Here is a 14,697-nt window from a genome sequence, read left to right as displayed (position 1 = left end):
GAAAGTGTTTATTCCTACCCCCCCCACCCCTCTGGAGCAGGGACCCAGGCGGGGGGCCACCCGAGGGGTCAGTGTCCATTCCCCAGCATGTCCTGGCGGAGAGCCTGGGGCAGCCTGAAGTAGACTCGAGTCCTGTCCACATTCCTGGCTGCCTGCAGCGCCGCCCGCAGCGCCCTGCTGTCCCCTCGCTCGGGGCCTAGCCCCACGGTGACGGTGGCCCGCGGGGAGGCCGCCAGCAGCCTGGTCACAACGCCAGCCCCACTCCGGCTCAGCGGCCCGGCGTCCAGCTGGAAGGACACGGGCTGCCTTAGGCCCTGGCATAGCTCCAGCATGTCCGAGAGCAGCCGCTCCTGGTAGCCGGCGTCCAGTGCCTCCTCCGGCCAGCTTGGCGCCACGGTCACGTCGGGGAAGACCTTGTTCACCACTCTGAGCAGCTCCGTGCCATTCACGTAGCCACGGGCAGCGAAGCTCCCGTGGGAGATGGTGGCGCCCACCCACACGGGCAGAGACAGCTGGCCCAGGCCGGACAGGCGGGCCAGCACGGCCAGGGTCGGCCACAGTGCTGCGGGTTCTTCGATGTGTATGTGGGCGCCCCACGGCCCGGGGTGGGAGTCGAGCTGCACCAGGCAGTCCTCCAGTGGCAGGCTGGGCCCGCCCGGGGTGCTCACCATGGGCCCCTGGGCCCTAGTAGCGGGCACCTGCAGGCTGACGTTCAGCAGGATCATGCCTTTCTCGTCTGCAAGAAAACAGTGGCTGAGTCCGGGCCCGGAACCCCAGGGCTGGGGTTTCTGAGGGGACGGGGTGCAACGGGCCCCCCCCAGGGAGGAAGACTGTGGGGCCAGGGTGGGGTGAGGGCTCAGTGGGCACTCAGCCCTTAGCGCTTGCCCATAGGTCCTGCCCCTGCGTTGCTGAAGGCTCCAGGTCATCGTCCGAAGGCCACGAGCCCCATGCCCTCAACGCTACTGTCCACTGCCCCCTCCACCCCCCACGGCCAGCTTTGTTGCCTCGTCACAGATGGGGGTCCCCGCTCTAAGCAAAGGACAGCGGTGGTGGGAGGTCCGGCCTGGGGGGGACCTTACCTGGGAGCTGCATGGTCCTTGGGTTGCCCTGGATGTCAGGAAGCAGCCACTGGACCTCCAGACCGTCGCCCCCGGGGGCCTGGAGGAGGGGGATCAGGCTGCCCCCCGTGTAGTAGACTCGCTTCCGTGTGGTGTTCACTGTGGGGGCCGAGACGAAGAGGCTGCAGTGCCCACGTGTGCGGCCCACACCCGCTGCCCTTCCCAGGGGCTGCAGTGCCCACGCCTGCTTTGTAAAGGCCAAGAGGTGACTCGCTCACGACTCTGCATGTGGGGTGTGGTGCTCTTGGCCCCTAGCTGTCCCCGCCCCCCACTGCCCCAGCTCCTGACTCCCAAGGCAGGAATGTGGGCTGGGCTGCTGGCTCGCCCAGTTCCAGGGTCAAGGGGACGGGGGGTCTGGCCAGGGGGGCAGCCAGCACCAGGACCATGAACCTGGTTTCCCCGTGAATAAAATGCAGTTCCCTAGGATGGAGACGCACAGCTCAGACCCAGGTCTGGCCCACAGAAGGCGCCTAAGAGGGTCTCCCCCACCCCCGCTCCCGGGACAAGGCCTGGGAGCTCTGCCCTGTGCCCACCCCTGCCCACCCGCTGCCCCCAGCCGCTCCCTACGGGCTTGCTCCTTAAACTGAGACAGGATCGGCTCGAAGAGGTCGTAGTAGACTTGGTGGGGGGCAGTGTTGTCCCGGATGTACAGGAGGTCGTCCAGCTTCACGGGGTCTGTGTTCGACTGCCACAGCGTCAGGCTGTACCTGGGGCCCAGAGAGAAGCCTCAGCACCCCCCAGCCTGGCCGGACGGGCCACGGCACTGCACAGAGGCTGCCACGGGGCTCCAGAAACAATGACTGCAAGCCCCATAGAGGCCGGCGGTGGGGGAGCCCTGCCCAGCCCCCTCCTTTGGGGGGTGTATTTCTGGGTGCCCCCTTAGGAGAGGGTCAGGGAGAGTGGGGACAGGTGAAGAGGCCGAGCACAGTGAGGGGAGCTGAGCTGGCTCCTGTGGAAGGAGGAGCCAGTTTGGGTGGCGAGAGGGGTCTCACTCTCTACTGAGCTATCTCGGGTGCCCTTTGAGCACTGCCCCCTCCCACGGGCAGTAGCGTTGGGGAACCAGCATGTCTCTGTGATGGGCAGAGCGGTGGGTGAGGGAAGGGCCGCCCCAGGAGGGGCTGAGCTGCCCGTCCTCAGAGGCATCCAAGTGGAAAGCAGGGCAGAGAATGCAGGGTGGGCAAATGACTGTTAAGACCCTCCCGGCCATGGCAGCTGCAGTGTTTCCGGAAGGAAGGGGTGGGCCTGGGCCCGGGGACCCGGGGGCGCTCACCTCTCCGACTGGTCCAGCAGCCAGCTGAAGTGTGGCCAGGCCGCCCGCAGCATGCAGGCCCTCACGGGGAAGGTGACCCTCTGCGGCAGCGGGCCCACCAGCTCCTGCATCTTCTCCACCATGGCGCGGCTGTAGGTCTGGCCCAGGAGTGGGGGCATGTACAGGGTGGTCCAGCCCGGAGACAGGGTGACCTCGGGGTACTTCTCCTGGACCAAGGCCAGGAACCTGCAGGGAGTCGGAGAGGCCGGGCTTTCAGGGCCGTGTCCCAGGGGCTCCCGGGGCCCTCAGCACCGTGCCCGGAAGCAGGGAGATGGACTGTCCGTCCGCAAGACCCAGAAGGAGGGCCCAGACATTTTGTTGGTTTGGGTCACCCTCCGGCGATGCTCAGGGGTCACTCCTGGCTCTGCACGCAGGAATCACTCCTGGCGGTGCTCACGGGACCATATGGGGTGCTGGGAAATTTGACTTGGTTCGGCTGTGTGCAAGACAAGCACCCTCCCCACTGCACTATCGCTCTGGGGCCCAGACCTTGGAGAGTCTGACTCTGTGACGGTGGCCAGCCCCCATACCCCCTTTAACTCCCTGACTCAAAACAGTCCCCTTCAGGCAGGGCAGGGCGGGGTCTCTGTACCATCCCTAAGTGGCCTGGAACTGGCAGCCTCTCTGCGGGGGCATCTGGGCCGTGTCTCTCAAAGTTCCAAATCTCATTTCTGTTATCAGATTTTGCCCCCATGCAAGTTTCTGTAGGCAAACAAGATCTCCTCCTCTTCCTCCTCCCCCAATACTGAGTCAGACCAACACTCCAAGAGGCAGCTTCTGAGGTTTTTTTTTTTTTTTTTGCTTTTTGGGTCACACCTGGCGATGCTCAGGGGGTTACTCCTGGCTCATGCACTCAGGAATGACTCCTGGCGGTGCTCGGGGGACCATATGGGATGCTGGGAATCGCACCTGGGTCGGCCGCGTGCAAGGCAAACGCCCTACCCGCTGTGCGATCACTCCAGCCCCAGCCTCTGAGTTTTTAAACCTCCACTTTGTAAATGCAGCTTGAGACTCAGGTGCCAGAAAGAGGCAGAATGGGTGGGGGGAGGCCCAGAGAATTGGATCCGCAAAAGGCCTGGGACCGCCAAGGGCAGCTTTGAAACTGCGCCTTCACTCTGCTAACCTGTAGTTAGGCGGGCCATTAACTTAGACGTGCAAGCTCCTATGTGAAGAAAATAATTGTACCTACCTCATTCTCCCTGTAAAAGTTCAATGGTCAAGTTCTTAAAAACAGTGCCTGGGCCACTAATAAACGAACTGGACCTCATTATTGTCAGTGTTATCTGCAGCACCCGGGGGTGGGGATGTGCTTACCAGCACTGCTGGGTGAGTCTCAACTCTGACATGTTCTCTCTTTGTGTGTGTGTGTGTGTGGGGGGGGGGGGGCGGAAAGCAAGCACACCTACCAAGAGTGATTCCTGAGCACCACCTGGACCGAGCACTACCAGGTGTTATCAGAGCAGCCCAGCAGAGCTCAGGTGTGGGGATGGGAGGGCCCTCCGAGTTCCTGGGCCCAGTTCTTTCTCGCAGTCCGAGACCCAGCACCAGACGGCTAGTTCATGCGAGTGTTGGGACTTGGGGGGCAGAGGATGAGGGGAAGTGACCACTCACTGGGTGGCGTTGACCTCCACGGAGATGGGCACGTTGGGGCCCTTCAGGATGTCAGCGTTGATCCACACGGGCCTCTTAACCCACCCCTGAGCCGTCAGATCCCGCAGGAGGTCCAGGGAGGGGCCCACGGCCTTGAGGCTCTTGAAGTCCAGTTTGATGCCTGTGGAGAGGGGCGGGGCTTGGGGAAGGGGCTCTCTAGGGAGGGGCGGGGCTTGGGGAAGGGGCTCTCTAGGGAGGGGCGGGGCTTGGGGAAGGGGCGCTCTAGGGAGGGGCGGGGCTTGGGAAGGGGCTCTCTAGGGAGGGGCGGGGCTTGGGGGAAGGGGCTCTCTAGCGAGGGGCGGGGCTTGGGGAAGGGGCTCTCTAGGGAGGGGCGGGGCTTGGGGAAGGGCTCTCTAGGGAGGGGCGGGGCTTGGGGAAGGGGCTCTCTAGGGAGGGGCGGGGCTTGGGGAAGGGGCTCTCTAGGGAGGGGCGGGGCTTGGGGAAGGGGCGTTCTAGGGAGGGGCGGGGGCTTGGGAAGGGGCTCTCTAGGGAGGGGCGGGGCTTGGGGAAGGGGCTCTCTAGGGAGGGGCGGGGCTGGGGAAGGGCTCTCTAGGGAGGGGCGGGGCTTGGGGAAGGGCTCTCTAGGGAGGGGCGGGGCTTGGGGAAGGGGCTCTCTAGGGAGGGGCGGGGCTTGGGGAAGGGGCTCTCTAGGGAGGGGCGGGGCTTGGGGAAGGGGGAGAGGGAAGGCTGTGCGTGCTGGGGCAGGAAGGTTTGCAGACAGAGCTGTGGGCGGTAGAGACCCTTCGGCTGAGCTGCTGCCCAGGGCCAGCTTTGCACGCACGAGCTCTGCTCTCTCTCCCCTCCCTGTATTTTCTACTGTTCTGCCTTTATCTTCGTATTGGTTGCGTTAAGTACAAAGGTAGTCTAGAAATCAATCTTTCTATGAAATTAATAAGAGAAAGACAATAAGGCGGAGACCTAGGTTCTGCTAAGGATTTGACTCGAAGGGGTTGTTCTAGGAGCTTCTTTTCTAGCTTGGTGTTGGCGCATGGTCACCCCCTAGCTGGGAATTAAGAGTTTGTGGCTGGGGGGCTGGAGCGATAGCGGGTAGGGCGTTTGCCTTGCACGCGGCCGACTGGGGTTAAATTCCCAGCATCCTATATGGTCCCCCGAGCACCGCCAGGAGTACCCCTGTGCATCACCGGGAGTGACCCAAAAAAGCGAAAAGCAAAAAAAAAAAAAGTTTGTGGCTGGATATTGGGTCAGTTAACTAAAACTTTACCATAATGAGTGTCTTTTGAAAAAAAATGTTTTCTTGTATTTCCTTTGAAAATATAACAAATGGTTACTTTTATAGTAGTGCAAATGGACTTTTTTTTTTTTGGCTTTTTGGGTCATACCCGGCGGTGCTCAGGGGTTAGTCCTGGCTCTGCACTCAGGAATTACTTCTGGTGGTGCTCAGGGGACCATATGGGATGCTGGGAATCGAACCCGGGTTGGCTGCGTGCAAGGCAAACGCCCTCCCCGCTGAGCTATTGCTCCAGCCCCGCAAATGGAAATTTTAACTGTCAACTTTATCATCTATTTTGCCACAAATGCCACGAATGTCTTCATGAATGGATAATACGTATTTGTGTCACCTCAATTTGTATGTGCAAAGAGGATAGATTAAAAGTTGGAGAACCATAAAAAAAAAAAGGAAAGAGGGCTGTTCTCGCCCCCAGCACCGCATGGTGGGTGGGTTCAAGTGATCAAAGTCAGGAGTAGCCCCTGAATGCTGCCAGGAGGTTCGGCCCTCGGAGCAAACCCAAACCCAAACCCAAACCCAGCTGGGGCCGATGGGAAGGAGCAGCTGGGGCAGGAAGGGCCCTGGGTCCCCACACACGCTCGAGGCTTTGGTAAGCACCTGGCCAGCAAGGACAGGGACCGGGGACTGGGAAGCAGCTGGTGACCCGGTCTGGACCTCAAGGAAGGGGTGAGTGAGGAGGGGGGAGGCTGGGGTAGAGGTGAGGCTGGAGAGGCGGGTGTGGCAGAGGTGAGGCTGGGAAGTCAGAGGGACAGACCGGACCGGACTGGACCGAACTAGACCGGACTCGACCTGGAAAGGCAGGCCAAGGAACTGCCGTGCCCAAGGACAACCGGGAGCCACAGAGGGTGAAAGCCTGCCAGGGCACATGCAGGGAAGCTCCCCGGGGCCATGGTGCGGGGTGGAGGGAAGCTTCCTGGGGCTGCGTCTGAGGGCAGGAAGCCCAGGGGAAGGCCTGGAGAGAGGCTGTGACCAGGGCGGGACCAGCCGGGCAGAGCTGCGGCTGGAGCGACTGTGTGGAGGTGCGGGGTGGCTGGAGAAGGGCTGTGGGGGACGCCTGGCTGTTGGCCAGACCTTGTGCTGGGCCTTGGGAGGGGCGGGAGGCTGGCCTTGCCTGGCGCTCTCACCTGGCAGATGCAGTCACCGTGCCGCTGCGTGTGGTGCTTTGTGTCTGACCCCGCTCTTTCCCACCCCACCTGGTGGCCAGGGGGTGGGGTGGGGGGCGGAGGAAGGGGTTTGCGCCTCAGGGAAGGTCCTTACCCTTCTTCGAAGTGTTCAGCACGGCCTCCAGCCACTGCTTCAGGGTGTTGTCGCTGTAGATGGCCGGGGGGTGGGCCATGATGGGGACCCCAGTCTCGTTGGCCGTGTTCAGCCCTTCTATGTTGACGTCGGCCTCCAGGACCATGGCGTCGCCTGTGGCAAGAATCCGTCAGAACTCAGCTTTTTATTTGCCCTTTGGTTCTTGGGTCATACCCAGCTGTATTCAGGGCTTACTTGCTTAGACTGTGCTCTAGAACCACATGGGGTGCTGGGGATTGATCCACCCGTGGGGGTGCCAGGCCCCAAGAATGCAGCGTCTTCTTCTTTTTTTTTTTTTTGCTTTTTGGGTCCGAGTTCGATTCCTCCGCCCCTCTCGGAGAGCCCGGCAAGCTACCAAGAGTATCTCGCCTGCACGGCCCAGCCTGGCAAGCTCCCCGTGATGTATTCGATATGCCAAACACAGTAACAACAAAGTCTCCAATGGAGACGTTACTGGGCCCGCTCGAGCAAATCGATGATCAACGGGAGGGCCTTTACTTACTTACTTATGCCTCACGGAGAGCCCGGCAAGCTACCAAGAGTATCTCGCCTGCACGGCCCAGCCTAGCAAGCTACCCGTGATTCATTCGATATGCCAAACACAGGAACAACAAAGTCTCCAATGGAGATGTTAGTGGGACCACTCGAGCAAATCGATGAACAACGGGAGAACAGTGACAGCGACAGTGACAGCTTTTTGGGTCACACCCGGCGATGCTCAGGGGTTACTCCTGGATTATGCACTCAGGAATCACTCCTGGCAGTGCACAGGGACCATATGGGATGCTGGGAATCGAACCCGGGTCGGCTGTGTGCAAGGCAAACGCCCTACCTGCTGTGCTATCGCTCCAGCCCCCCGAGTGCAGCCTCTTAAAGGTAATATTGTTCATCACCCAAATGGCACATGTGGGGACAGAGCAGTCAGGAAAGTCAGAAATACCAAGGACCTTCCCCCCACCCCATTTCCTCAGGGCTGTGTGTTTACTTCCATTTTTTTTTTTTGTTTTTGGGGTCCCACCTGGCTCTGCACTCAGAAGTTACTCCTGGTAGTGCACAGAAAGGGGCCAGATAGGATGCTGGGGATTGAACCGGAGTCGGCTGCATGAAAGACAAATGCAGTCCCTGCTGTCCTATCGCTCCAGCCCCCTTACTCCCATTTCTGACCCTGGAGAGTTTTTACACCGTTGAGATCACGCTTCATGCATCGCCTTAAAATCTTTTTTCTCTTCTTTTAACCTTATGACACATTTGCAAATCATCATTTCTACATCTCATTAAAACAGCAGCAGCAGCAGCAACAACAACAAACGCTGCATGGTGCCAGAGATGGCTCAAAGGTCTGGGTTCAGGTTTGCCTGAACTCTGTGGGAGCCCCCCAGAGTGGATCCCCAGCACCAGGTTTCCCAAGCACTGCTGAGAGCGGCCTCTGAGCGCTGGCCAATGTGGAATCCCCCGAAGGGAAGAACCCTGGCTGTCAGTGCTCTCGTTGCTTTGCTACTTCCTCATTCCTGAGACATTTAGGTGACTTAAGTTTTTTTTTTTAATTTTATTGTATTTGTGAGTGTGGGTTAATGTGTGTGAATGTGTGACTGAATGTGTGAGTGTGTGTGAGTGTGTGAGGGGGAAGAGGATCCCTCAGGTGGTGGGGAAGCTGGGGACGATGTTCTCCATGGGGCTTGGCAGCCCTAGGGCAGCGGCCGACAGGGCCTTGCACAGACACATGGCCTGGCTTTGCCCCCGCTTCGGGCTCGGGCCTAGGACTGCACTTGGGGGCTCCCCGCCGCCACCGCCCTGGGAGCACAGTTAAGAACCATGCTCAGCCAGGCCTCCCCGTTTCACACGTGGAATGGGCCCAGGGCGGGCAGGGCCTGTCTGAGGTGATACAGTAGGTTCTTGAGGCAGACCCAGGCGAACTTCTGTTCACCGTGTCAGAGGGTCTATGCGTGTGAGGGAGACATGAAGGGCTTCCTGGAGGAATTAGCCAAGACTGGGTGGGTCATTTCTGAGGGGTGAAAGGTCATTAGTAATGATACCCATGATAGTGGCCAACACCCTGGCTGATAGGAGCATGATAAACGCTAAGTGATGAGCTTATAAGTTTATGATTTCTTGTGATTGAGACAAAAGATGCACCAAGAGGACAAAGAAGGCCCCAGAGCAAAGGAACCCTTTCTTCGGAAAAAGGAAAAAAAAAAAGAAAAGAAACACTTGGGGTCGGGGAGGTGGGGGGGCGGTGAGGGTGGCTGTGTGATAGTACAGCGGGTGGGGCGTTTGCCTTGCACGCGGCCAGCCCGGGTTCAATCCCCAGCATCCCATATGGTCCCCCGAGCACCGCCAGGGGTAATTCCTGAGTGCAGAGCCAGGTGTGACCCAAAAAGAAAAAAAAAGCCACATTAAGTAGCGATTCATGTGTTCGCCCCGTTCCTAACCCCTCACCAGCATTGAGCCAGTTCACTCCACCGGGCCTTGGCTGGCTGGCTGTCCTCGGACCCTGCCCCTTTAGTTGGGAGCTGTGGTGTGCCAGCAGGGGGCGATGCTGGGACTCCCCTCTCGACCGTTCGGCCTCTGGGGTGGAGCCTTGCTCCTCTCGCAACCATTCTCTGCACCACCAGTAGAGGGCGCTCTAGACACGGACTTAATCTGGCCGAAAAACCCAAACCACAGTGTAGCCCTGCCCTGAGAATCAGGTCCAAATTCCTTGCTATTGGTTTTTTCGGAATTGCATGACCAGTCAGGGTTAGCCTAGATCCCCCTCTCTCCTGCCCTCCTTTTTCCCTCCATTCTTTAGTTTCTCATCCCTCGCTCTAACTTTTCTACTGCCAATGTGTATCTCGATCACTCTAGAACCTTCCAAGGGGCCAGAGGGACAGCGGGGAGTGCGTTTGCCTTGCACGTGGCTGACTCTGACTCAGGTTCAATCCCCAGCATCCTATCTGTTCCCCGGAGCACCGCCAGGAGTAATGCCAGAAGTAGTTCCTGAGCTCAGAGCCAGGAGTAACCTCTGAGCATCGCTGGGTGTGGCCGCAAAACCAAACCAAACCAAATTCAAAACCCAGAAGTGTTCAAGAGCAAGTTCTGATCAAAGGCTCTCCGTCAGGTCCCATAAACTGCGTTCTTCAGAAGCTTTCTTCCTGGTGTTGCCAACCCTGCAGCCGGTCCAGGGACCACTCTGCGTAGCTGGAATTCGTCTCCTCCGCCCTTCTCTGGCTCTTACATATCGCTGTTGCCTTGGCAACGCTCTTGCCTCCACAGCTTTCAGAGGCCACCTCCTTCTCATCTGTGAGGGTTGGCTTAAAATACCACTCCTCAGGCGGCTGCTGACTCCCCCAGGCCGTCTGAGTCAGCACAGAGAACCTACCCCCGCACCCCACACCCACAAGAGCTCACTGACTGATGGACCCTGGGCCTGGGCTATGGAAGACAGGGCTCAACTGACCACCAGAGTCCCTGGTACCACTGAGAGGAACTTCAGAAAAAAGGCACTTGGGGGCAGACTATAGTACAGCGGGTAGGGCGTTTGCCTTGCATACAGCCGACCTGGGTTCGATCCCTGGCATCTCATATGGTTCCCCAAGCACCTCCAGGAGTAATTCCTGAGTGCAGAGGCAGGAGTAACCCCCGAGCATTTCTGGGTATGACACAAAAAGGAAAAAAAAAGAGAAAAGAAATAAGGCACTTGTCTAGCATATGGTTGACCCCAGCTCAAAAATCCCTGACTCCGCATATGGACCCCCCAAGCACTGCCAGGGTTCACTCCTGAACACAGAGCCAGGAATAGCCCCTTAAGCACTGCCCTGGTGTAACCAAAACCTCCACATGCCACCCCCCCCCCCAAACAAAAGACTGTCAAGGGCCGAGAGATGGCCCTTGGGTTGAGGTGCTTGCCTTGCATGCAGTTCCCAGGGACCATATGCTGTCCTGCACTGCACCGGGAGCAGCTCTGAGCTCAGATGTGATTCCAAATTAATGAATTTATTGATTAGAAAAATACGGCTGTTGACGGGGTTGGACAGACAGTTCAGTGGGAAGGGTGTTCACATGCCGCCAACCCGGGTCCAACCCCCAGCATCCATATCATCCTCTAGACTGCCATGAGCCATAGGCCCACAAAGGTAGAAGAACAGTCTGAAGTCCCAGGGACAGTGGGGGAAATGACTCAGAGGGCTGAGCATTTGCTTTGCATGGAGGAGTCCCTGGGTAGCATCAATTGGGTGTAGCTCCAGGTCAAAGACACCAGAGGGATTTTGAAGATTTCTCTAAAACCGAATGTGTGGGTCCTAGGAAGGTGCAACACCGCCTGCCAGGCTACCCTGGCAACTTGCAGCATGCCCTCCTGTCCCCATCCTGCCCAGAGCAGGATATCCTCCGCCCACACTTCCTGTGTGGGGGCACATGCCCTGCTCCATGGACATTGCACTCCACCCCAAACACATCGACCAAGCGGCTTGTAACCTGCTCGGCTCGCTCTGCGCCTTTCAGGCCCCTCACATCAGTGCCCACCTTGAGCGTCTGCCTTCAATCACTTCTGAGCCCATCCCCACCCAGGAGGGCGGGGGGTGGGGGGCTAAGAGAGCACCAGAGAGAAATCCCAAGAAAGGGTTCCTTTGCTCTGGGGCCTTCTTTGTCCTCTTGGTGCATCTTTTGTCTCAGTCACTAGAAATCATAAACTTATAAGCTCATCACTTAGCGTTTATCATGCTCCTATCAGCCAGGGTGTTGGCCACTATCTTGGGTATCATTACCAATGACCTTTCACCCCTCAGAAATGACCCACCCAGTCTTGGCTAATTCCTCCAGGAAGCCCTTCATGTCTCCCTCACACGCATAGACGCTCTGACACGGTGAACAGAAGTTCGCCTGGGTCTGCCTCAAGAACCTACTGTATCACCTCAGACAGGCCCCTGCCCGCCCTGGGCCCATTCCACGTGTGAAACGGGGAGGCCTGGCTGAGCACGGTTCTTAACTGTGCTCCCAGGGCGGTGGCGGCGGGGAGCCCACAAGTGCAGTCCTAGGCCCGAGCCCGAAGCGGGGGCAAAGCCAGGCCATGTGTCTGTGCAAGGCCCTGTCGGCCGCTGCCCTAGGGCTGCCAAGCCCCATGGAGAACATCGTCCCCAGCTTCCCCACCACCTGAGGGGTCCTCGTCCCCCTCACACACTCACACACACTCACACATTCAGTCACACATTCACACACATTAACCCACTCACAAATTCACTCACCACTTACACACTCAGACATCACTCTCACACACTCACTCATACATTCAGTCACTCACTCACACATTAACTCATACACATTAACACACACAAGTTCACTCATGAACACTCACACATACTCGCATTTTTGCACTCACATGCACTCACATATTTATACACTCATATACGTTCAGTCCACACACTCATGCACACACACTAACTCACTCACAAATACACACATTCACTCACTCAAGTCATTCACTCACACACAGACATTCACTCACACACACACCAACTCACACAAACTCACTCACAAATGCTCAGACATTCATTCACACTCATACATCCACTCACACTCATTCAGTCACACACTCACTAACTCACACTCCCTCAAACACTCATACACACACTCACACATTCCCACACATACTCATACCCTCATGCACATTCAGTCCACACACTCATACACACTCATTAACTCACACTCAGAAATACACTCACACTCAAACACACTCACACATACAGTCACATACACATTCATTCACACACAGACTCATACACACACACACACTCATGAACATGGTTTTATACAAAGCTCAGATTTGGGGCACTTGAGCTCTCATCTTATGGTTTCCTAAAGTCTTGAGGGCCAAGGCCCCCTGGAGATGATGGGCCAGAAGACTGGACTTGGAGTCAGGGGGGATGGCACTTTCCTGCTCCGAGCCCTCCTTCCTGGGCATGTGTCCCCCATGGGCACTGCATTCCTTCCCCTCACCTACCCTCAGTGTTCCCGGCCCCTCCCTCGCTCCCGCTCGCCTCCCCCGCCACCCTCTCCTCATTCAGGACTCACTGTTCAGAGCCGCCTCCATCTCCTGCCGGCCGTTGGCCGCGTGGTACCAGGTGACCAGCAGGCCGTCCCTCTGACTGATGTGGCCCAGCTCCTTCAGGTAATCCAGCATGTCGCCCTTGGGGCTGCAGGTCTCCTGGCAACTTGGGTGGGCATCTGAGGGGCTGTTAGTGTGGTTCCCCGGGACCCCCCACTCCCTCCTTCCTCCTTCCTCCCTGGGCCCCCGAGAGCGGCCAGCACGCCTTCCAGCCCCAGAGACCAGGGGACCCTTGGCCTCCACTGCGTTTCACGAAAGGAAATTCCCGAGTGGAGACACCAGGAAGCCTGCACGAGCTGGGGCCAGGCAGGAAGTGCATAAAGGAGGGAGATCCGGAGATGGGGTGCACTTGACAGAGAAGCGGGGAGGCTGCTCCAGAGAGGGGGTCAGTGGGGACCTGGCTAGAGCAGCAGAGGACGGGAGCCCAGGGCCTCTGGACAGGCCCCACGGAGAGATGAGAAGTGGAACAGGAGCGAGAGGGCTCGGAGCTCTGCCGTGTGGGTGGCACCCAAGCAAACAGCAAAGGGAAGCCAAGGGAAGAGCAGGGCGACGTGGACAGGGGGAGCCCGGGCCGCCTGGCCTCGGCCTCGCAGCTCGGCTGCGGAGCGGGCAGGTGCCAAGGGCTGCAGGCAGCCTTGTTCAGGAAGTGCCTTGGGTTGCAGAGATGGCAGGGGGCAGAGTGGGGGGCAGGATGTGACTGCCAGGGTGCAGCAGAGGGCAGGACAGCTACGGGGGTGGTGGGTGCGGGGCTGGAGTCGGGGATGAAGAATGCAGGGAAAGGAGTAGGTAGGTGGCTATGCAGGCACTGTGGGGGGCTGCTCTCAGCGCTGCGGCTGAGTTCAGCACTCCCCATTTAATGGCTCAATGGGGCATGCACTGTGCAGGCAGGAACCCGGGGTCCACCCCCAGTGCTGTGGGGTCTCCTGAGCACTGTGCATGGACTAGCCCCCTAATCCCAAAGAAAGGATGCCCGTCCCGGCCAGGAGAGGGGGCGGGGTGGGAGCAGGTCCTTCAGACAGTGAAGCCAGAAGAGGGGAAAAGGACCAGGGAAGATCCTGGGGACCAGTTCTGGGGCTGCCCCTACCAGGGGACGAGCACTGGGCAGCTCCAGGCCCGAGCCGGGGGTGGGGGTCAGGGTGGGGGAGGCCCCTACCTGGCCGCAGAGTGAAGCCCAGGATCAGCCCGAGGGTGAGGACCAGCACAATAGAGCCGCCGCCGATGAGGGCCCACTTGTTCCGGTCCCAGCAGGCCATGGTCAGCCTCTCCGCGTTATCCTCCCCCACGCCAGAGTCTGTGCGGCCTCCTGCACCGGGATGGGGGAGAGCCGGACCCTCAGTGCCCCCGGTGCCCTGGCACGAGCCCGTTCAAAGGTCCCCGTGAAGAGGCCCCCCATGCCACTCCTCCCTCCCCAGCCTCTTCTACCCTTTTGGGACCTAAACTGACCAAGCAGAAAATCCTGCCCCCAACCCCGCAGATGACCTTTGAGCCGGAGAGAGGCGAGCAGGATGTAGTGGTGTGGCCAGGAATTGGAATTGCGAGCCCTAGTCTTCCGAGTCTTACGCCCCAGAGACTGGAGTGATTGTCTCCCTAGCCCGGCTAGGCTCTCCCCCTCTCTATAAAAGGAGTTGGGACCCACCCACTGCACTTTCTGCCCTGCCCAGGCTGTGGAAAGAGCAGATCCTATCACGGGACAGATCAGGTCCTCATTGCTTCCCAGATTAGTTATCTAAGGACCAAAAGGGCTCACCTGGCCCTGAGGGGCCTGCTTGGGGCATCTGAGTCATCCCTGGGAGCCATCCCTGTGTCCCCTGGCCTCAGGAGCAGGGTGGATACACACAGCTGGGTTCTGGACCAAACGCTGGGGCTGAGGTACAGAGAACCGGCAACCCTTGGAGATGGCTGATGGGAGGGACCGTGGAGAAAGAGAGAGGCAGGGGGTCCCAGTGAGAGGAGCGGGGCTGGAGACAGACTGCAGGGTGAAGGCACTGGCCTTGCA

At 58.8% G+C, this 14,697-nt stretch overlaps 1 protein-coding gene across 1 annotated transcript; it reads right to left on the bottom strand.

The window, feature by feature from the left end:
• Positions 1 to 57: 57 nt before the first annotated feature.
• On the bottom strand, positions 58 to 14,485 carry FAM151A (family with sequence similarity 151 member A). Its single transcript, XM_056122213.1, has 9 exons — positions 14,449 to 14,485; positions 13,855 to 14,004; positions 12,668 to 12,820; positions 6,584 to 6,736; positions 4,039 to 4,198; positions 2,389 to 2,613; positions 1,686 to 1,825; positions 1,080 to 1,217; positions 58 to 736 (listed from the first exon to the last, which is right to left on the bottom strand). The coding sequence occupies exons 1-9, from the start codon at positions 14,483 to 14,485 to the stop codon at positions 69 to 71; spliced, it is 1,824 nt and encodes a 607-aa protein (XP_055978188.1). The 3' UTR covers positions 58 to 68.
• Between the last annotated feature and the right edge of the window lie 212 nt (positions 14,486 to 14,697).

This window comes from Sorex fumeus, unplaced genomic scaffold, assembly GCF_029834395.1.
Source record: "Sorex fumeus unplaced genomic scaffold, SorFum_2.1 ptg000045l, whole genome shotgun sequence".
In the NCBI taxonomy this organism is placed as follows: domain Eukaryota; kingdom Metazoa; phylum Chordata; class Mammalia; order Eulipotyphla; family Soricidae; genus Sorex; species Sorex fumeus.
Note: the sequence above shows the minus strand (reverse complement) of the source record. Positions and strands in the feature narration are given on the sequence as shown.

Excerpts from the sequence above, each read along its gene's own strand:
- FAM151A (XM_056122213.1), bottom strand. The coding sequence starts at position 14,485 with ATGACTCAGATGCCCCAAGCAGGCCCCTCAGGGCCAG. Across the intron at positions 4,199-6,583 it reads GCTGAACACTTCGAAGAAGG|GCATCAAACTGGACTTCAAG; the intron begins GTAAGGACCTTC and ends CCCTCTCCACAG. Across the intron at positions 1,826-2,388 it reads CTGCTGGACCAGTCGGAGAG|GTACAGCCTGACGCTGTGGC; the intron begins GTGAGCGCCCCC and ends TCTGGGCCCCAG.